At 40.7% G+C, this 23861-nt stretch overlaps 2 protein-coding genes across 6 annotated transcripts in view; both read left to right on the forward strand.

Moving 5' to 3' along the window:
* Positions 1 to 255: 255 nt before the first annotated feature.
* On the forward strand, positions 256 to 3533 carry lamtor5 (late endosomal/lysosomal adaptor, MAPK and MTOR activator 5). The gene is made up of 4 exons (XM_061788376.1): positions 256 to 413; positions 517 to 578; positions 2041 to 2158; positions 3289 to 3533. Exons 1-4 carry the CDS (start codon positions 379 to 381, stop codon positions 3347 to 3349), a joined length of 276 nt encoding a protein of 91 aa, XP_061644360.1. The 5' UTR covers positions 256 to 378; the 3' UTR covers positions 3350 to 3533.
* A 3875-nt stretch (positions 3534 to 7408) lies between these two features.
* Positions 7409 to 23861, forward strand: part of slc16a4 (solute carrier family 16 member 4) — a 50395-nt gene continuing 33942 nt past the window's right edge. The window contains exons 1-5 of one of the 5 annotated variants that reach the window (XR_009790592.1): positions 7409 to 8645; positions 8786 to 8955; positions 10446 to 10531; positions 20642 to 20848; positions 21010 to 21160. Coding sequence is in view for 2 of the 5 variants with exons in the window: in XM_061788399.1 (XP_061644383.1) it covers positions 20719 to 20848; positions 21010 to 21160 (281 nt within the window). In the remaining 3 variants the exon portion in view is untranslated. Of the gene's footprint in view, positions 8646 to 8785; positions 8956 to 10445; positions 10532 to 20641; positions 20849 to 21009; positions 21161 to 23861 lie in introns of those variants that run through there. The other 4 variants (XR_009790590.1, XM_061788399.1, XM_061788412.1 and 1 more) reach the window with 4 other exon arrangements.

Below are 23861 nucleotides of genomic sequence, written 5' to 3' on the forward strand. Positions count from 1 at the left end.
TGAATGGTGGATGGATTGTTGCAGTGAAAACTCATTTTTCTTTCTTTCTTTCATTGTTTCTTTGTTTCGTTGTGTCTTTCTTTCATTGTTTTGTTGTGTCTTTCTTTCTTTCTTTCTTTCTTTCTTTCTTTCGTATTTAATATAAATCATTTTATCTATACACGTTACACACGCGCGCGTGTGTGTGTGCGTTAGTTGTGGACGTTGTTTGTTAAAACGCGGTTCTTGCTTTGTTTTCGGCCCTCGCGGCGACTCGTTGCGCTATTCACGTGACGTGACCTAAAGTGTCAGCTGACTCCAAACCGGAAACGAATCAAAACACCAAATCGTCAAGTGGTCACATTTTCTTCAATATTTCGCTTTATAGCTTCCTTACGTATGGAGTCGACACTGGAGCAACACCTCGACGACACGTAAGTCGTTACGAGTACATGACTTTGTATGTTGCGTATTTACGCAAGAAAATGTAGTTTTTTTTGGTTGTTTTTTTTTAATTTCATGCCATCGCCTTGGCAGCATGAAGAATCCAGCAGTGGTCGGCGTTCTTTGTACGGACGAGCAAGGACACAACCTAGCATGTATGTCAACTCCCTATCTGATGTCTTGCTTTAACCTGGAAACGTGGAAGTAAACTATGGTTAGCTCAGCTCCAAAATTGATTTCAGCTCTTCACAAACACTTAGTGGCTTAGTAGCTTATGGAGTAGGGCAGGAGTTCTCAAACTGTTTGTTTTCCATGGAGGACCCCTCATAATACTCACCAGCAAAACGCCTCACAATCCTAACGTCAATTAAGTATTAATACCATGTGAACTCCTAAGTGCCATAGCAATTCAAATGTTGCCTTTTTTTGAGTAATGAACTACTAAAGTATTTACTGAAATGCACTTGTATGTACCGTTGTGCTTGGGGGCGTTTTGCTATTGGGTGTGAAAGTTTTAGTAGTGTCTGTATGAGAGTATTTCATTTGTGTGTGTGTGTGTGTGTGTGTGCGTGCGCGTTTTAGTTATGTATGAGAGCGAAAAGTATTAGTAGTGTGTGATGGCATTTCAGTGGTGTGTATGAGAGGGGGAACTGGCGCAGTATGTGAGAGAGTTTAACTAGAATGCAAGAGTTTCAGTTGTGTCAGTGGGGGGAAGAAATTCAGGTGTGTGTGAGCATTTTAGTTATGTATGAGAGCAAAAAAAATCAGTAGTGAAAGCATTTTAGTAGTGTGTGAGCATTTCAGTGGGGGGAAAAAAATCACTTGTGTGTGAGAGCATTTCAGTAGCGTGTCTGAAAGTGTTTCAGTAGTGTATATAAGTGAAAAAACATTTCCTTAGTGTGCGACAGCACTTCACTAGTGTGCATGTAAAAAAAAAAAATAATCAGGAGTGTGGGAATGAGAGTGAAATAAATTCAGTCGTGTCTGTGTTTTAGTAGTGTGTGTGTGAAAACATTTCACAGTGTTGGAGCTCTCTCGTAGTGTGTTTGACAGTTTCAGTAGTGTATGGGAGCTAACAAATTTCAATTGTGTATGAGCAAAAAAAATACAGCTTTAGTGTGTGCGGGAGCATTTTAGTTGTATATGAGTGGGGGAAAAACACTGTGTGTGACAGCTGTGTGTGAGTGAGCAGAAAAAAAAATCAGTAGTGTTGGAGAGTGTTTCAGGAGTGTGTGTTAGAGTGCTTTAGGCATGTGTTTTAAGTGTTTCAGTAGTGTATTTGTGTGGGGCAAAAAAATCTCTGTAGTGTTGAGTAAAGTAAAAATCTATAGTGTGTGAGAGCATTTCAGTTGGGAATGTGAGTAGTATGTGTGAGAGTGTTTCAGCTGTGTGTGTGATGCAGTTCTGCATGATGCCCCTGTTGGCCCCTCCTAATGTGTGTATTGGATTTACAATTGTAAGTGAACCCTTACCGGAATGTCAGCATCAATTGGTCCTAAAATGTGCTGTGATCTTCATGTTGAAAACCCCATTTTACATCAAATGCCCACTTTAATATGAAGGAAGCGTTTTAATGTCTTTTACTGCTATTTGTTCTCTTGTGTGACCTCCAAACAGGCCGCGGCTCGCTGTCGGACGAGCATGGAGGCGTGGTGTCCGTTTTGGCCAAGCAGGCCGCCGCGCTCACCAGAGACCCGACGGACACGCCCACCGTGTGCCTGGAGTCCGACTCCGGGTGAGCACACGCACTAACTTGCTTTTAATACTTAACTATGTTGCTTATTTTGGCAGCGTCTTTGTTGGCCTGGGTTTGTCCTTAGGGGGCGGCGCAGCGGAGGGGTGGTTCGCTCATCTGCCTCACAGTTGTGAGGTTCAGGGCTTGAAATCTGGGGTCCAATCAACGTGGAGTTTGCATGTTTCTCCCACATTCCAAAAGAAATGTGTTCATAGGTGTGAATGCTTGTCTGTCACTATGACATGCAATTGTATCAGCATCTCTGCATAGTGTTTACTGCATTCCCGTTACCCTTACATGACGCAATGAGTGTTTATGTCCTAAATTCAGCTGGGATAGGCTCTTAACTCTCCCGCAACGAGAATGAGGACAAATGACAGAAAATGGATGGATATAATCATACTTATTTGTTCCACTCTTCAAACATTTTAGTAAAAACACAATCATATGAAATTTAATTAGATATTACAATAGACGAAGTCTTAAATTTTTGGTGGCTCGTGCGTTCTTAGATGAATAAAAATGTATGGGAAAAGACACAATGAGTTGAATCTGGTTTGTGTGGCCATGCTGCCACCGAGTGGCCAGCTCCCGCAACTCCCAGTGACATTTGCTCTTAAAAAAAGTCAATTTTATTTATTTTTTTCACATAATAATAAGAATTGTTGTTGTTACCTCAATAGCAGAATTCTGGTTGAGCTGGAAATCACACAAAACACTTGATATTTTAATTATTTTTACATTTAGACTGAATGTTTAGTGTCCGCATTGATTCATATCCTTTCCATGTACTGGCCTATCTGACGTTCTAGTACATGTACATGTACATATGTAGATGTTAAATTAAATGTACATTCTGCTGTATACAATCCAACTTTGACACCATGCTCCGCCCACATTAAACAGTGTAATTTTTACACCAAGTGCAACCCAAAAAAAAACACCTCCAAGTAGCACCATCATAAACTACAGTATTACTACAGAGTAGTGTACATTAGAAAACAAGACAGATGTTTTATTCCTAAAAAGTACATTAAATATTGTAAGCAATTGTAACATTAGAAATTGGATTTGCAGACAAATGAGTGTACATTCTGCTTTTTTTTTTTCCCCCCTTGTATGTTTTTCAGCAACATTTTGGTGAGGAGTCATGGGAGTGTCACGGTAGCCGTTCACAAGATTTCCTCCTGAAAGCACCTTAAAAGATCATGTACAGAAAATATTGATGCAATGTTTTTCTGTCCCAAAGGACCACCCCAGCCCCTCTGGGTGTGTCAGCCTGTAAGTGTTTTAATGATGTTATGTACAGAAGCTGCATCTATTCCACAAGTTGCATCCTCTTTTACAATAATAAACTTGATCATCTTTTGAGTGACTTGACGTGTTCATCATGCAACAAGCAGGATTTGGACACTGGGAGTTGTTTGCAACCCGGGCGTCGTTACACCCTACTTTTAGCAGCAATAGCAATAATTCTAATGCTTTGAATTATTTTACAGTGGGACCTTGACTTATGAGTAAGCAGCAAAAGAGCGACCAAACAATTGCTCGTAATTTGAAAAACCTACAATTTGGGGCTCTCGAAAGTCAATGGACCACTTTTTAAAATGTCAGAATACATCAATCGGAACTGCTCACAGATCGTCAATCAATAAGGAGAAATCACTTTTTCGTAAAAAAAAAACCTTTTAACTTAAAAAGTGCAAAAGCAGACATTTTATATTGTCCAAATTCATGATTTTGTTTCATTTCTTTTGTGTTGTGTTTTTGAGCATTTTGAAGAGCGCAGTAGGAATAAAATGTATTATTATTGTTATTATTATTAGCATAAGTTTACATGAAGAAATATTATGCAAAAAAAAAAAAATCTACTTTGTTGGTATTTACTACAACTGCTTTGCTTTAAAGTAGATCAATTTGACCCACAGCATTACAGGGCTTTTAAGACAATACTGTACAGTACCACTGTAAGTGCATCTGCCTTTTTCTGCTTAGCATGGTTAAAATGCAATGTTGAATTTTTTACAATTATTTTTTAAAAAGAACAATAAATACCCTGAGGGCCACGTGAAAAAAAAAAATGGAAGGAAGAAGGGGGCTTTGTGAAACATACTAAAACCAAATCAGTAGGCTGCAGGGCAAGTTGAACCATTAAAGTTATTTAAAGAGAAAAAAAAGCCTGAGCTTGGTGTTTAAACAAACTCTGAGAAAAAAATTTAGTCTATTTTTTCCTACAAAGAATAGTGTGATATCTTGTAATTTTCAAATCGTGTGAAAGATTTTTCAAATTAAAGTGTCATGTCTTGTAACATTGTACTTCTACATTTTATTTTTAATTTAATAATTATCGTGTACTATCTTTAAACATTTGAGATCCCCCCACACCCCTCATATCCTTTTGATGCACCGGGCCAATCAAAAACATACAGCAGGCTGCAAATGGTCCACTGGCCGGTATTTTGGGCACCCCTGGTCGACCCTGAAGTTAGAGCTAAAAAAAAAATGCATTCAGGCAATACATAAAAAAAATAATGTTATAGGTATTGTAATCCCTCTTATTATACAATACGAGTGACTCGATTTGTGTGTATTTAAAACAAACACAGCTTTGTCTTATGAAATTATTTTTTGCTTAATGCTAACAAACAATGGAAAATGGTGTAGAGGGGCACATGTATAGGATTGGTGTTGCAGTGTTGTTACCCTTTAAGCAAGATCTATTTAAACACAAACGGTGGGGCAACACATGTAGAGAGACGATCAGAATCAGAATCATCTTTATTTGCCAAGTATTTCCAAAACACACAAGGAATTTGTCTCCGGTAGTTGGAGCCGCTCTAGTACAACAGACAGTCAATTTACAGAACACTTTGGATACATAAAAACATTGACAAAAAAAAAAAAAAACAGTCACTGAGCAGTAAAGGGTTGCTAGTTATCTGGTAATGCCGGTACATTGTTTTTTTTTTTTGACAATTGTGCAAAAAGATGATATTACAAATCTCACAGACATGTATTCTTTATCCTCTACAATGAATGACTAATATTACTACAGGTTACAGACGAGCAATTTGCAACAGGTTTCATGTACGTATATCCATTTGTCTGTATTTTTCAGGGCGCACACACCAGAAGGAAAAGCACAATGTCCATTGAAATGAAGCAATTTTTCTTTGACATAAATGGTTAGATTCCATGCATTTTATTTATGTCATAAATGTATGTTGTTATGAAGTACACTATAATAGCTTTCTAGTGTTTTTTTTAATGAAAAAACATTCTGAAATTTAAAAAAAACAATTTTTTTTTAAAGGAGGCTCGATTAATTGGATTTCCATTCATTTCAGTAGGGTACGATGATTTGAGACATGAATGTTTTCAGCGTGGTCACGGAATGAATTAAACTCTTATCTCAAGGTACCACTACAAGTCTTTCAAATCAACTCCCGCAGCGCCGCCTCTGTGTCTTAAGACCAAACTTTTACAGTCCTTATGTTGGCCACCTGCTATTCTGCCAGCGGCCTGTTGGTGGTCGCAAGGTGTAAGCACACGTGGACAGACCCCACACAAATCAATTTTGTATTAATATTTGTAAATGACTGCTATCAACAGTGATGTTTTTGCCGGATGAAGCTGAATAGTAATAATCATATTATTGATATACACAATTAAGCAGAATAACAAGACAATTTCACTTGGTATGATTATTTTGATTGACTGGACAGAAGATACCTGAACATTTTGTAGGAGCATAAAAGCGTACGACATCTATAGGGAATTTGGACCCTGGAAAGTTCATTTCACCTCTTAGTGAGTGCGTAGGGGTCAGTGTTGGGGAGTAACTATTTAATTACAAAATTTATGTAATTATCATCCATTACATTGGGAGAAAATGTTTAATTAAATTACAGTTGCTGATATCTGCAAAAGCTAAAAAAAATCTTTCCTATCGCTTCCTCCTTTTAAAGTCGACGCTTGTGATTGGGTCTGGTCATGTGCCATTCTTCCTTAAATGTAACATTTTTCCAAAAATGACCTCAAAGGGCCACTTTGTGGTGCAATCTATTAGTTTGTCTGATATTTTGAAAAGGTTAGACTTATAGTTACACATGCAGACATAAAAATAATTACTTTTGAACACTTTTGAAGTTTCATTTTTGCAATTTTGGACTTTTTATGGAATATTAACTTATCTGGGTTGTCTTATGAAGCGTTAGTGTCTAAATTGTGCACATTTGTCAGTAGGTCATGGTATCATGTTTTCCACATATACACATAATGCAAAAATCACATCTTTAAATTATGCATGTACATTTCGTCTTGTTTTGTTATGAGTTTATTGTTTGGATAAAGAGCAAATATGTGGTTCATTCCAAAATAATGATCTATGGGTTTAATGCACTTCCTTTTTTGAGGAAACCTCCAAGGGTCCTGTTGATGCATTCATTCAAAATTAAGAAAGGTAATCCAAATGTAATTAGTTATATTACTTTGAGAAATTCATAGAAATGCAGCCCTATGGGGGGCACAAGCCAGTGCAAACTGTAGGCCGGTCCCAATCCCGGATCAATGCAGAGGGTTGCGTCAGGAAGGGCATCCGGCTTAAAACTTTGCCAAACAAATACGAGCGTTCATCCAAAGAATTCCATACCGGATCGGTCGTGGCCCGTGTTAACAACGTCCGCCACCGGCGCCGTCAATCTGCAGGGCGCTGGTGGAAATTCAGCTACTGTGGGTCGAAGTCGAAGAAGAGGTGGAAAGCGGGTTCTTCGGCAGAAAGAGAAGAGGAAAGCACAGAGCTTAGAACTGAATGTGGGGACTTTGAATGTTGGGACTATGACAGGAAAATCTCGGAAGTTGTTCATATGATGATTAGGAGAAAGGTTGATATATTGTGTGTCCAGGAGACCAGGTGGAAAGGCAGTAAGGCTAGAAGTTTAGGGGCAGGGTTTAAATTATTTTACCATGGTGTAGATGGGAAGATAAATGGAGTCGGGGTTATTTTAAAAGAAGATTTGGCTAAGAATGTCTTGGAGGTGAAAAGAGTATCAGATCGAGTGATGAGGCTGAAACTTGAAATTGAGGGTGTTATGTATAATATGATTAGTGGCTTTGCCCCACAGGTAGGATGTGACCTAGAGGTGAAAGAGAAATTCTGGAAGGATTTAGATGAAGTAGTTCTGAGCATCCCAGACAGAGAAAGAGTCGTGATTGGTGCAGATTGTAATGGACATGTTGGTGAAGGAGTCACTGATGGTGTAGTGGTACACTCGCCTGACTTTGGTGCGGGCAGCGTGGGTTCAGTTCCCACTCAGTGACGGTGTGAATGTGAGTGCGAATGGTTGTCCGTGTCTATATGTGCCCTGCGACTGACTGGCGACCAGTTCAGGGTGTAGTCGGCCTTTTGCCCGAAGTCAGCTGGGATAGGCTCCAGCGTCCCGCGACCCTAACCAGGATTAGTGGTGTTGAAAATGGATGGATGGATGGATGTTGGTGAAGGAAATAGGGGTGATGAAGAAGTGATGGGTAAGTACGGCATCCAGGAAAGGAACTTGGAGGGACAGATAGTGGTAGACTTTGCAAAAAGGATGCAAATGGCTGTAGTGAACACTTTCTTCCAGAAGAGGCAACAACATAGGGTGACCTACAAGAGCGGAGGTAGAAGCACGTAGGTGGATTAGGTGGTCTTGTGCAGACCCATGTAATCTGAAGGAGGCTACCGACTGTAAAGTAGTGGTAGGGGAGAGTGTGGCTAGACAGCATAGGATGGTGGTGTGTAAGATGACTCTGGTGGTGGGGAGGAAAATTAGGAAGACAAAGGCAGAGAAGAGAACCATGTGGTGGAAGCTGAGACAGGACGAGTATTGTGCAGTTTTTCGGGAAGAAGTGAGACAAGCTCGCGGTGGACAGGAGGAGCTTCCAGAAGACTGGACCACTGCAAGGAGGTGGCACCGGTGGCCGAGCGTGTCTTGTTTTGTGAGGAATGTATTTGAAAACGAACAGACGTGTTTGCAGCACGTAATAGCAGGGATTGATGAGTTGACATTTGTTGAACAAGGGCGCTGATGGTGCTTGATTGGCCGAGCTAGAAATGATTCTCAAAACTCTTCTCAATTCAAAATATCTGTTTCAGCCGAGATGAATATGAAGCAGACTAAACGATATTACAATATGTCAAATATGCTCGACTGTATAAATTCCCGTTTTAAGGGTTAAATACGTCCACGAGTCCTATTCTGAGGTCCTGGTGTCTGGATCACGTGACTCAAGCCACCCCTCGTGTTGCCCCCTTTCCTGCCCCTGTGGTTGCCTCGCTTGCTCGCAGGCGCCTTGGAGCAGAAGGTGTGAGAAGGGGATGCAGATGCGACGCAGCCGCCGCGCCTAGACGCACAGGCGAGATCTCGGCCAGAGGCACAGGACCCCCCAAAAAAGTGCAAAGTTATGGCCGCTGGAGAAGAAGAAGAGCCCCCTATGACGCGCCTTGCAGGTTTGGGGAGACTTCTCGCAAAACTTGCTTTCCACATGCAGCCAATCGACCGTCTTGCTTTTGCTTTGCTAAAAATATGATCAGTTACGTACGGCTTTAAAAAAGTGACCCCCTCCCCACGTTCGCTCTCCTCCTCACAGGTGGCCTGCAGATGACGATGACATGCGCCGCCTAAGTGTCACTCTGCGTCCGCTGTGAGGAAGAAGAGGACGGCTGCGAGGGAGGGGGCACGCGGGCAAAACGGCGAGCCCACCGCCATGCAAGCCGGCTGCGCTCTGGAGATAACAACTGGCAGCTACTACTACACGAGGTAAACAACACCCCCCCCCCCCACCCCCCCACGACAATAATGCGTCTTGTGTGAAGAGCTAAAGCTCGGTATTTACAACGTACAGCGGCGCCTTGACATACGAGTGCAACTCGTTCCGTGCTCCTGCTCATAACTCAAACCACTCCTATCTCCAACCAGCGTTCCCCTTTGAAATGAATAGAAAGGCCATTCATGACCTGCGGCCTGCCAAAAAACAAAAACGAAAAAAAAAAAACCACCACTGACCTCTTTTTGTAGCTTGTTTTGAATAAGAAAATTCGAACTGACTGTATCATATTGTACGGTATTAAAAACATACCGCAATAATGGAATAGAATGTAAACATACAAGCTGTTTTTCCTGTCCTTTGAATTCAGTGGTCACGTTTTTTTTTTTTGCCATGTTCTCCTCACTTTCAGCAGCTTCTCCATCTTTTCATGGACAGATGTTCGCAGCCGACAAATTATTTTAACGGCCTTGGCGAGCATTTATCGACTTCTTCCGCTTCACTGTTGCACATCTCATATCGTGGAAGTGCTACACACAATTTGGCGCCCTGGGCGAGATTTTATATAGCGCCCGCATGTAATTTACATATGCTTAAAAAAGATTTCAAGTTGCATTGTTTTTACCATTGTCTATAATTTACAGTATAAGATACTATAACACCCAATTTAAAATATAAACTAACATAATCATTTAAAATATAAAATGAAAAACCCAATAGATACGTTTTCTACTATGCAGGTCAAATATACTTTTTTTTCCCATGATATGCATATTAGATTAGATGCAACTTTGTTGATTGATTAGCAGAGGCAAAGAAGCAGTAAACTGACAAATGTGTGGGCGTTGCAACATGGAACAGATGACAACGTATGGAAAATGGTCTGATAGTTAAGGTTGAAATCTTCCTTAAACCTCCTGTTATGTTACTTTCTATGGTCTAGCAAAAATGTCCGTGGGTCAGTTTGACTCGTTGCAATGTTTAACCCAAAAAATCTTCATGGATGAAATTGACCCGCTGTATATTTAAGACCAAAAACTGTTAATGGGACAATTTCATCAGCTGCATGTTTGTCCATAAAACAACAAAACTGCATACTACAACACTATTACCTATTCATCAAAAGTAACTACTTTTTAGAAAAGCATCTATAAAATAGACATTTCTGGATGTAAATTTTAATTTAAAAATAGTAATATTTAGTTTAAGATATTTCATCTTATGTTTCTAATGTGTATTGAAATTATGTTGTTTGTTTTAAAAGGGCAACATAACAGGAGGTTTAAAAGACTACCTGTACAGTTAGTAAAGATTTTATCATTGTGACGGTTTGGACTAAATTATTCCAAATAAAACTGATTTCAGTGTGAAGTTTTGTTTGGAACGTGAACCCAATTGAAGTTGGACCTGAATTCCATTTTGTATGTGTTTGTGTGTGTGAGCGAGATAGCTGGGTCTAATGGTCTTCATGGTCTTGTTGCAGGTGTAAAGTTTGAAGCGGACGAGCTGAGAATGTCACGCAGAGACGATGACCTGTGACCTTTATTCGAAAGAAAACCAGCAATACAGGTTTTTCAAAATTCTCAACTCCTATTTGTCTTTTTTTTTTTTTTTTTTATACCTGCCCTGTTTGGCCAGTTGGTCATGCAGAATGGAGGACCTGTATTCCTTTTTATGCCAGAACAGTTTTGCTGTACAGCAAGCCAGTTTAATATGTTCCATCCATCCATCCATCCATCCATTTTCCCAACTGCTTATCCCCACTAGAGTTGCGAGTGTGCTTTACCCTCAGTTGTTATTTGCGTTGAGATGGATGCTTACTGGAAATGCAGTCGGACAGAATGAGCTTTGAGAGGGGAGAGATGGAGAGAATCCAGAGCAAAAACAACAGTATACAAGCAGTACATGTCAACAATTACAATATGCAGGAGTTATATTTTATTTAGATGTTGGACTGGGAAGGCAGTGCTACACTTTGTGAGGAAGGGACCCGACGACTTGCAAAATGTATGTGACGGGACAGGACGGGACAGGACAAAGGTAGCGAGCCAGTGCCGGTGTGTGTTGGGAGTGTCGTGCCAAAACCTCTGTAAAGAATTTGAATGCAAATGAGAGGACAGTCCAGGAAGTCTAAGAACACGCCGTCTACTTGTCAAACAATACCTGCGTGTTTCTCACACACATTTTGTCTCCTTCAAAGAAAACAAAATACAACTGCTAAAAACTCGCTGGAGTGTTGTAGTGATGGAGTGTTGGAGTGCTGTCGTGCCGTAGTGCAGTTTTGTTATATTGGAGAACAGTTTTAGTGTCGAAGAGTCATCATAGTATTGTAGTATAATAGTGTCTTTGTGTTGTAATGTCATAGTTTAGTAGTTGTTGTAGAGGCGTAGTGTCATAGTGTAGTAGTGTGTTTCATGAGCTGCATTGGCGAGAGAGGCCAAAAAAAGCCTCACATTATGAGGCCAGCGTGTCGTAAATTGAAGCACAGAATGTGAACAGTGAAATTGCGCCCCCCCCACACACACACACACACCTTGTAACCCCTCCTCCCTTCCACATCTCTTTCTCATTGGTCGTTCCCATGATGATGAAGTGACCTCATCCAGGTTCAACCTGCAGTGTAAAGCACACCGATATTTTACAGCCGGCAAAAAATAGTTTGCATATGCAGTAGCTGCTTTTCTGCTTATGAGCATTAAACATGCTTGATGTGATTCCTTGCTCATGATAGCTAAGCGGATGAAGGAGCTCACACTGAATTGGAATTGGAACACTCCTAAAGTGGTACAATTTGGAGTTGAAAAATGTACTGTACATCATATCACAGACCTCACTTGACCTCATTTCAGCCAGCATCAAAGGATCAACCTTTTCGTTCTTTTTCAACACGATTTCGACAGGTTTCTATTTCGTGTTGTTGTCCCGCTGCCGTCGATTTTTGGTTCTTCAATGTGAGTCAGACTGAAACTGTTTGCATAGGGGCAAGGATTATTTGACACTTGGTCAGGGACCAATCAGATGAACGCCAATATGAATGAGGGACCAAACTCTTTAGTTGCTTTTTTGGGAATCCAGATAGTGTGACAGTAGTCGTGTAGTAGTTGTGTACTGTCATAGTCTCGTAGTTTTGTAGTGTCTTAGGGTAGTGGTTTTGTATTGTTGTAGTGTCGTAATGTATTAGAGCAGGGGTGTCAAACTCAAATTCACAGTGGGCCAAAATTAAAAATTGGGGCAACGTCGTGGGCCAAACTCAATATTTCATGAAAAATCACTGTGATGTGCATGTTTCCCTTCTCAGCAGAAATGTAGCGTTAAACTTTATCATATGACAACAAAGTTACATTTTGCTTAAACACTGAATCTGAAAAAACAAACTTTAATATTATAAACACGAGAAATCAAATTTGTAATAAAGGACATCAGTGGTATTTGTTTGTTGTTTTGTATTTAAATAGATAACATTAATTCTTCTGTCTATCCATCATCTATTTATCTATCTCCAACTACCTTTCTTTTTGATGTAAATCTTTTTTCAAAAGCCAACAACAAAACAACCCCAAAAAATAAGAATGTCCTTCAATAAAAATCCAAACTTCAAACTATTAACAGTCCCTGCCTAGGAGTTGATAAAGGGCATTAAAAAAAACCAACGTTAATTCATTTGTTATATTCTTTGTTACAGCCGCGTTGCTCCGCACACGACAAACAGGTCTGTCTTTTACTTTAGCGAACAGATAATCTGCCTCCCACCTGTCTCGGAAGTGAATCCATTTCCATCTTTCGTTGGGCCATTTTTGGGAAGCGGAAGTGTAAATTTGCTCAAGGAGACTGGTAGCATAGTTGCTAACGACTGCAACAGAAAGGGAAGGGGCGCTCGCCGGTCGAGACTGACGGGCCAACACACAAGCAAAGCATTCCGGGATTTGTAATATTAGTGGCGCATGTGCTATATACTGGCGGGCCAGCGCGAATACACATTTAATATGGTCTTGCAGGCCAAATATAATTACATCATGGGCCAAATTTGGCCCCCGGGCCTGAGTTTGACCAATATGTATTAGAGTCATAGTGTATAAGTGTTGTGGTGTCACACTGTTGCAGTTTTGTCTTGTAGTAGTGTCGTAACTTAGTGTAATGATGTGTTGTTGTGTGGTAGTGCAGTAAAACCGTAATGTAGAAGTGTCATAGTGTAGTACTTTTGTAATATTGTAAAGTCATAGTTTTTTAGTTTGGTAGTTTTGTGGCTTAGTAGTTCAGTTGTGTAGCAGTGTCATAATGTCACAGTGTTGTAGTTTTGTAGCGTACTGTAGTTGTGTCATAGTGTCGTAGTATTCTAGTATTCTAGTGTTGTAGTTTAGTGGTGTCTAAGTGTAGTAGTTTTGTACTGTAGTGGTGTTGTGATGTAGTAGTGTTGTAGAGTAGTAGTACTGTAGTGTCAGTTTGGTAGTGTACTAGTTTTGTAGTGTATAGTGTTGTAATTTCATAGTGTAGTAGTTTTGAAGTGTCATGTAGTGTGGCAGCTAAGTAAGACTTTGGGGTCTTGGGACTGATGTGAAGCGTGTGAGGGATCACGGAAGTCCCGCTGATCTGCATTCCGTTTTCCTCTCCAGTCGAGTCCAACAGCTGGAAGGAGGCAAACTTTTTTCTTTTCTTTGAAATTTCTAACCGAGCTGAGCTCCTTTCACAAATTTCCGTTTGTTCGGTCCGAGCAGCAGGCGGTGCGAAGACCCTCTTGCGATGGTTAAGTTTATTATTCTTCTTCAGACCAATGAGTGGCCTCCTTGGGGGGAAAACTCAATAACATTTGCAAGTGCGTGACAATGAAAACGTATGTACAGTATTTGAAAGGGGAACTAAACAATTTGTAATTTTTTTGTGTGGCAAGAATACGTTGTATTCTGATTTACAAAATTTAGTGCAAGTTTGGGTTAAAGCCATCATGTCACTAAACTGTAGTTCTGCTAGTTATCGCTGCATACACTGGGAGTCCACCACATGTCACGTGACCACCTGGTCACGTGACATTCGCAACGCAAGTGCGAGAGACGTTGTGACGTTACTTTTGGTCAACATCAGAGGGCCAAACATGGCAGCACCCTGAGATGGATGAAAATTGATGAATGAATCTGTTTAAGTCTTATCCCAACAACGAAATATCAATCAGAGTACCGTGTTTAGACTAGGGGGGCACATAGAACATATTCTTGAAAATAAATTTGGGGGGGTTAGTTCCGCTTTAAGGGATCCCCGTAACAACACCCTCAGAAATTATCCTTCGACAACAGTTCAACATAAACTTTGCCAAAAACGACAGAGGACCGCCTGCAAGTGATTTTAAGACACTGTTCGATGTTCAATGTAGATATAACATCTTATCATCTTATTATTTGTGTAAATGGATGTTGTCAAGCTTAACATGTCCACTCTGTCAACTGATATAAAAACTTTTCAGAAATGTATTTGTTAAACATTACACAGCCAGCTTGCTAACTAAATCGTGTTGCAAAATTGTACCGTACTGAAACATGTCCAAGTGAAATTCAACTACCACTCCTTTGCACACCACCCATCGAACCAGATCCCACACAACAACAGAGAGATTCAGAGCGCAGGAGGTGCAGAGTGCTGCACCACTTGAGCTGCTCATTGGCACCTCGACAGTAGCCAGCAGCCAGACTAGCATCTCTCACAACTAGTTGCCATTTTTACTTTTTGTCTGTAGTGGGACTCGAACCCATGCTCTCTGACTCTGAAGCTGACGTCCTTACACACTGAGCTACTTCCACCCAGTCTAACAGCTAAATGCAAACATTAACCAAAAATGCCTAAACTGTCAGCAAGCGCGCATATTTTGCTGCTTGCATGTACGTTGTCTGCTTGCACTTCTTATAGAAAAAAAAAAAGTGTGGGATCTTGACCAAGATGCATTTTTAACAGTGTAACATCTACATAAAGCAATGAATATGATTTTTTTATTTTTTATTTTTTTATTGACGAAACAACGAGCTGGTCACATTAACCCAAAAACATTGGTGTTAAGAATTAAATCAACCTAACAGGAAGTTTGACAATAGGCTCCGAAATGCACTTTATTTACAGTACATCTCTTCATTTGGGTTTCAAAAGATGACATGATGCTTGGTTTGACCTTTGCAAAAAGTGGGTCGCGACTTCATGGCAAAGTGTGGTTGAGACCATATGAGAAGGGTGAGAAAAACAGCTGACAAAGTTGACTTCTGAGGCGGTCTGGCGCCCTTAAAGCGTGAGGCACGAGGCTAACGTTTCACGCCGGTGAGACGCTTGGCTGACGGGAAGCTGAAGAAATGGTGTCATCCGCTTTTGGAGGATTGTGAAGTCGTATGCTCGAACACACTTAAGGGACCCTTGCCCTGTAACGTGAGCCGTGGTTTGGGTTGCGTTAGTCCAAACCTCCGACGCCAAGTTTTTTAATAGCAAGCACAAACACCAAATCACTGTCTGGCCTCAACATTAGGTATTTAAAATAGCTGTGTCGAAATTGACAATGTGCTTATTAATGCAGTGGTGTTATTTCCAAAATGTGAAGTCGTTTGTAAAAGTAATTGAGTTCTTATCCCATTTCATCATGTGGTTGAACTGGATTGTTACATGTGTTACCTTTGTAAAAGGTCACTCCCAATAAATCTTGCTTTTTATTTTTATTTTTTTACTGTTAACAGTATAATTTTACTGCACATATCTATTTATTTAAATGGAACAATAAATGCTTCTTTTTTCATTTAAGTCTTTTTTTGTTTTGTTTTGTTTTGTCCATTGTTGCCCTCAGAGAAAGCATGCCAATCATCTGGAGATATACAAAAATCTGACTGTACTGTATTTTATTTTTGGGTTGATTGAAATGTCAATTCATGTTTTACTTTTTTACTTAAGTACATTCATAAGTGTGTACTTTTACTTAAGTAAGGGAGTGGATTCAGTATTTTCACTTTTACCAGAATTTTTTACTTAAGTACTGAATACCAGTACTTTTGACATCGCAGGTTAAAATTAGGCTTTACAGGATCAGGATTTTTGGGGCCGATCAACGATCAGCGAGTTTAAAAAAACGATACCTGATCACCAATCCGATCACATGATAGAGGAATGTGTCTATTTAAATGACCTGTTCATTTACTGTATATACTTGTGTTCCTAATTGCTCAAAAAAATCTATTTACAATAAATAATGTATCTTTGTTCCTTTATTTATGCCAGTGAAGGATAGTGACAGACAGAACAAATTAATGGTCTTCTATTAGATGGCAGGAAGTAAGTTCAGTATTTAATCTATCCACTTTTTGGTGTGCCGTGAGATTTTTGTATTGTAAAATATGTTCCTTGGCTCCATAAAGGTTGGAAATCACTGCTCTAGTCAGATCGTGTATTCTAATCAGTCAGGTCAAACCAACATTAAATGACAGAAATAATGGGTGCTAACTTACTGTAATTAAATTACTTTATCCATCCATTTTCTGAGCTGCTTATCCTCACTAGGGTCGCGGGAGTGCTGGAGCCTATCCCAGCCATCATCGGGCAGGAAGCGGGGTACACCCTGAACTGGTTGCCAGCCAATCGCAGGGCACATATAAACATACAACCATTCGCACCTACGGGCAATTTCGAGTCTTCAATTAACCTACCATGCATGTTTTTGGGATGTGCGAGGAAACCGGAGTGCATGGAGAAAACCCACACAGGCACGGGCAGAACATGAAAACTCCACACAGGCTGGGCTGGGGATTGAACCCAGGTCCTCAGAACCGTGAGGCAGACGCTCTATCCAGTCGTCCACCGTGCCGCCTAAATTACTTTATTTTTAATTAAATTACTTCACCCACACCGAAACTTTAGAGCATGATTTGGCAGAACGGCAGCATGTTTACGTCCAACCGTTCGTGCTAGCAGTAGCTTGCTAGGCTACATAACGTTTTGTTGCCTGCTTGCGAGCCGTATTGTATTAAAAGTACGGGAACATACCTCAGCAAGCCTTACACGAACGTCCTCTCCTCTCCCGAGCACCGGTGGGCACCAACACACGTTTTGGACCCATTTTGTTTTTATAATACAGTCGGCGCGATCCACTTTTGTCGTCGCCACGGTAACGAGTGTATCCGGTCGAATTAGAGTTGACAAGATAAAGCCCACTGATCGTAAAAAACGGCATGCAATCGTGCAATCGTGAAAGAGCAAATTTGTCTTATAGTCTGATCCGGGCATTACGTGTTGTCTGTCTCAGACGTGTTGTCTGTTCCACATCGCCGACATGTTTTTTTTTTTCTTTTTAAATAACTTTATTGGCCGTCAGATATTTACAGGTCTACGTCAAAAGACACGTGACAAGTCTAAAAATAAACTAGCTTTTGGATTCAGATATGCTGTGCACGATGGCGACGCGGAGTAAAAGTCTTTTGCAGAGTCGATGAATGACGTCATTGATCGGATCGGCGAATTATGACATTAAAGCCGATCAGCATAAAATGCTAATTATCGGCCGATACCGATCAGGCCAATAAAATCGGTGTAAAGTCTAGTTAAAATGCATTGTAATGTTTTGTAACTTGTTACCCACAATGCTGGTGGTGTAGTGAGGTAAGTTTTTAATATTTTGGTTATTTACAGTGGGGCAAAAAAGTATTTAGTCAGTCACCAATTGTACAAGTTCTCCCACTTAAAAAGATGAGAGAGGCCTGTAATTTTCATTACATCATTCTCACCTATAAGAGACAAAATGAGGGGGAAAAAAATCCAGAAAATCACAGTCTGATTTTTAATGAACTAATTGGTAAATTCCTTGGTAAAATAAGTATTTGGTTTCCTACAAACAAGCAAGATTTCTGGCTCTCACAGACCTGTAACTTCTTCTTTAAGAGGCTCCTCTGTCCTCCACTCGTTACCGGTATTAATCGCATCTGTTTGAACTCGTTATCAGTATAAAAGACACCTGTCCACAACCTCAAACAGTCACACTCCAAACTCCACTATGGCCAAGACCAAAGAGCTGTCAAAGCACACCAGAAACAAAATTGTAGACCCGCACCAGGCTGGGAAGACTGAATCTGCAATAGGTAAGCAGCTTGGTGTGAAGAAATCAACTGTGGGAGCAATTATTAGAAAATGGAAGGCCTACAAGACCACAGATAATCTCCCTCGATCTGGGGCTCCACGCAAGATTTGACCGTGGGGTCAAAATGATCACAAGAATGGTGAGCAAAAATCCCAGAACCACATGGGGGAACCTAGTGAATGACCTGCAGAGAGCTGGGACTAAAGTAACAAAGGCTACCATCAGTAACACACTACGCCGCCAGGGACTCAAATCCTGCAGTGCCAGACATGTCCCCCTGCTTAAGCCAGTACATGTCCAGGCTCGTCTGAAGTTTGCTACAGCACATTTGAATGATCCAGAAGAGGATTGGGAGAATGTCAAATGGTCAGATGAAACCAAAATAGAACTTTTTGGTAAAAACTCAACTTGTCATGTTTGGAGGAGAAAGAATGCTGAGTTGCATCCACAGAACACCATACCTACTGTGGACCACGACGACTGATCCGTGTCAAGGAAAGAATGAATGGGGCCGTGTATCGAGATTTTGAGTGAAAATCTCCTTCCATCAGCAAGGGTATTGAAGATGAAACGTGGCTGGGTCTTTTAGCTTGGCAATGATCCCAAACACACTGCCCGGGCAATGAAGGAGTGGCTTCGTAAGAAGCATTTCAAGGTCCTGGAGTGGCCTAGCCAGTCTCCAGATCTCAACCTCATAGAAAATCTTTGGAGGGAGTTGAAAGTCTGTGTGGCCCAGCGACAGCCCCAAAACATCACTGCTCTAGAGGAGATCTGCATGGAGGAATGGGCCAAAATACCAGCAACAGTGTGTGAAAACCTTGTGAAGACTTACAGAAAACGTTTGACCTCTGTCATTGCCAACAAAGGGTATATAACAAAGTATTGAGATGAACTTTTGTTATTGACCATATACTTATTTTTCACCATAATTTGCTAATAAATTCTTTAAAAATCAGACAATATGATTTTCTGAATTTGTTTTCCTCATTTTGTCTCTCATAGGTGAGATATACCTATGATGAAAATTACAGGCCTCTCTCATCTTTTTCAGTGGCGGAACTTGCACAATTGGTGCCTGACTAAATACTTTTTTGCCCCACAGTAGCTAAATGAATGGTGAAAGCACAATAATAAAAGTCTTGTTAACCTTCTAAACTGAGTAAAATTTGACCTGTTTTGACATTTTGTTAAGTCAAGGAAAATGGTGTTAATGGTGGAAATCTTGAACGTTTGGAACTGTACATGCCATAAATGTGTGTATGTGTTATTGGACAGTGATAACAGTGTTCAAGGGGGCTCTTGAAATAGTTATGAAAACTGTCTGTTTTTCCACCACATTTGCACAGGTTCCTGCGGAAACACAACCTGTTGTTCTTTGAAGAGTCTCGGTGGAATCTCAAAATAGTAAAACAGTCCAAGTCATGTACAGTTGAAACCAGATGTTTACATACACCATATCAAAAGACACCTATGCTTTTTTTCTCACTGTCTGACATGAAATCAGGCTAAAATATACCTGTTTTAAGTCAATTAGGATTACCAAAATTATTTATATTTGCTAAATGCCTTAACAATGATAGAATAATCTTTATAGACAAATTTTCATGACTTTCCTCAAAGTCAGAATTTTACATACTGTACATTTCATTAATATTTGGTACCATTGCTTTTAAACTGTATGACTTGGGTCAAATGCTTTGGATATCCTTCCACAAGCTTCTCACAATAGTTGGCAGGAATTTGGGCCCATTCCGCCGTACAGAACTGGTGTAACTGAGCCAAGTTTGTAGGCCGCCTTGCTAGCACATGCCTTTTCAGGTCTGCCCATAAATTTGGCAAAAAAGGATTGAGATCAGGACTTTGTGATCAGGGCCACTCTAAAACATTGACTTTGTTATCCTTAAGGCACTTTATAACCAGTTTGGCAGTGTGCTTCTGGTCATTGTCCATTTGGAAGACCCATTTGTGGCCAAACTAACTTCCTGGCCGATGTCTTGAGATGTTGCTTCGGTATTTCCACATAATATTCTTTCCTCATGATGCCATCTATTTTGTGAAGTGTACCAGTCCCTCCTGTAGAAAAACACCACAACATGATGTTGCCACCCCTATATTTCACAGTTGGGATGGTGTTCTCTGGCTTGTAAGCTTCCACCTTTTCCCTTCAAATGTATTGATGCTCTTTATGGCCAAACAGTCCATTTTAGTTTCATCAAACCACAGGACATGTCTTGAAAAGTGAAGGTCTTTGTCACTGTGTGCATTTGCAAACTGTAATCTAGATTTTTGAGGGTTTTTTTGGAGTAATGGCTTCTTCCTGGCAGAGTGGCCTTTCGGCCCATGTCGGTCTTTTGATTTTGTTTTTGGGTTGATATGCACATTTTGGACCAAAGCACGTTCATTTCTGGCTGGACATTCCCATGGTGTTTATACTTGCGTATAATTGTTTGAACAGACGGATGTGGTACTTTCAGGCATCTTTAAATTGCATCTAAAGGTGAATTCTCTTTCTGTTATTTTGACTTCTTTATACTTTTCCATAATGTTACACAAAGAAGCTGTCACAATACACTTGTATAAATGTTGACTGGATCCAGAAGCAGATGGAGGCGGAGGAAATAGAGGAGAGTGGTTTATCAATAATCCAGTTCAGGGTAAGTATCTCCAAGGAGTGATGGTGGACCGTCGGGACAACTTGCAGGAAGCGGGGGGCCTAAGCAGGTGCAGCTTGGTGGCGTGGCTGGAGTTGACAGTGAGGCAGGGGGCACAGACGGAGCACTGGAGACAAAGAAGAACGGAAAGAGGTAAGTGCGACTGCAGGAAGTCGAGTAACTTACAACAAGAGTGTGAGAGTCGGCCTGTGTACCACAATTGAGTGATAATACTGTGGCAGAGGAATCCTGGATCAGGCAGGCTTATATGCAGGCAATGATGAGTGCTGATTGAAGACAGGTGCACGGTTTAGGTGATGCTGATTGCTGGGGAGAGAGAGGGAGAGAGCAAGAGGGAAGGCGCAAAGCACCACCCAAGCGCCAAAGGAGGAACTGCCGGCCACAGATCATGACAATACCCCCTTCTCAAGGGACGACCCCTGGCGTCCTACCAGGCTTCTCAGGGTGAGCGGCATAGAAGTCCCTAATAAGAGAGTCATCCAAAATCAGCTTGCGTGAAATCCAGGAGCATTCCTGATCACCATACCCCTCCCAGTCCACCAGGAACTGAAATCCCCTACCCCGGGCCGCACATCAAGGATGCGCGACACCGTAAAGGCAGGATGGTAATCAATGACACGTGGGGGTGGAGGGGGTACGGCCGGAGGGCTAAGGGTACTGGTGCAGACAGGCTTAAGCAGGGACATGTGGAATGTTGGGTGGATCTTGAGGGATTGCGGGAACTTCAGTTGCAGTGATGTGGGATTGATGATTTTAGTAATCGGAAAGGGACCAATAAAGCGTGGCGTCAGCTTACGGGATTCTGTTTGGAGGGGGAGGTCACGGGAGGAAAGCCAAAGCATCTGACCCCACCTTGTACTCAGGCGGGGGAGAGCGTCGAAGATCGGCAGACCGAGTCAGAGCTGCCAGATTCCTTCCAAACAGACTGGACCTGTCGCAGGTGATCCCACACCGTGGGAACCGTCACCGTATCCTGCTGTTCCTTAAACAAATTTCAACAATTCCATTTTTTTTCTGTCAATATGGGGTGCTGTGTGTACATTAATGAGGACACAAAATGAACTTAAATGATTTTAGCAAATGGCTGCAATATAACAAAAAGTGAAAAATTTAAGGGGGTCTGAATACTTTCCGTACCCACTGTATATACCAAGGTATGTCTCTAATGAACTCAAGTGTTGTAGATAAACCTATCAAAAGCTTCCAAAGAAATTACTTCATCATCTGGGTTTACCCAAATTGTTTAAAGGAATAGTAATCTCACTGTATATAAATGTCTGACTTCAATGGAAGTAATAAAACATTATTCTGGCATTTAGCGAACAGAAATAATGTTGGTAATTCTAATTGATCTAAAACAGGAAATGTTTCGTTTGATTTCATGTCAGACTGAGGAAAAAAGAAGCACGTCATTTTATATAGTGTATGTGAACATCTGGTTTCAACTGGATATGTGTATTTTTATTGGACAGCTGGGACCGTGTTCGTAAGGGAGTTTGAAACAGTCCGGAGAACTGTTTGTTTGCACATTTGCACAGGTTCCCGCTGAAACATGCACCTGTTGGTCTTTGAAGAGTCAGTGGGGAATCTCGAAACAGTTAGAGTAAAAAAGCGTTAGAATGATCACATAGCAATAGGACATTAAATTGATGCTTTTATCCAAAAACAGGTGGTGTAAAACATAAAACGTTAACTTTCCCATCTCTCTGAAACATTGAGTAAGGATTAAACATCATGTTTTTCCAATCTCAGAAAGGCAATGAGTTAGAGGTGCCACAATTAATTGATTAATTGACAAATCTACCATCAAATAAATTGACAACAATTTTGGTAATCAATTAATCGTTTTGAGCAATTGTTCAACTTCAAATTGTACAAAGGCTCTGATTTCAGCCTCTCAACAGTAAATATTCTGATTTCTGTTGTCCTCCATGAAAGCAAACTGATTATCTGTGTTCAACCAGAATAAGAACATTTGCTTTTTCTTTGGAAAACAACGATCAATATTTTTGCTCATTTTCTGTCATGTTGCAGACCAAACCGTCCATCCATCCATCCATTTTCTGAGCCGATTATCCTCAAAAGGGTCACGGGCAGACCAAACCGGTAACTGAATAATAATCAATTTATAGAAAAAAATAATAGTTAAATCATTTACAAAAATAATGGTTATGAGCAGCTTTCGTATGAATAACCTGTAATTGACATGTAGTTGAACCTGAAGCAGCCTCAGAAGTGTATATTAAACTAGTAGTGCTTCCTTCGCATTAATCAGTACCCAAAAAGTAGCTTGCAGTTTCAAAAAGGTTGGTGAGTACATCACTCCGTCTCATATGATATTGCTTAATTGTTGTTTATGTGGTGTTGTTTAATGATCAAACAATACCAAATAAACAACAACAGTAATTGGGAAAAATTGCAATAAACTTTAATGCAAAATAAATTTTCATCAAATTATTCGTGTAATCGGTTGAATAATCGCTAGAATAATTCACTCCAAAATATTCTGTAGTGACAGCCCTACTATGAATACATTTAAAAAAAAAATTTGAATCTGTCGTTCATAATTTGATATAGACTATTATTATGTTTTTCGACAGAGTTGTTGTGTAGGGAGGGGTACCTAATGAAGTGACCAGTGATCGTATGTTATGGAAGCATGTACTGTATGTAAAGGAGAGGCGGTGGGTGTACGTCCTGGCGTAAGCATGCATGAACACGAGGCGGTTAAACCCTCGCCGCGAGATGCCGATCGCCAACCCCCATGGCTCGAACCAGTAGATCCTCGGCACATTCCCAAACAGGCACTCAGGCGTGCTCGGCGGACAACTTATGAAAAGCACATGGGAGGCAAATATTTCCTCGGCGGTACACTGGTCCAATTCATTCCTCTTTTAATCCGCTCTGCGCTCTCTGCCTAAAGGCGTCTTGATTTCTTATACAAGTCACTTATTGATTCAGGCCACTAAGTCTCACCAAGATACAGTGCTAACTCAAAGTTCCAACACAATGCATTCCATGACTTCCATTTGCTTGACTTTCCAAACAAAATTTCCCTGTAGAGATCAATTACATGTGGAATCATTCATTCCAGAGTCCGACAGAGAAGTCTATATCAGAGTTGGGCAAACCTTTGTACTCATTG

This window comes from Phyllopteryx taeniolatus, chromosome 1, assembly GCF_024500385.1.
Source record: "Phyllopteryx taeniolatus isolate TA_2022b chromosome 1, UOR_Ptae_1.2, whole genome shotgun sequence".
Classification (NCBI taxonomy): domain Eukaryota; kingdom Metazoa; phylum Chordata; class Actinopteri; order Syngnathiformes; family Syngnathidae; genus Phyllopteryx; species Phyllopteryx taeniolatus.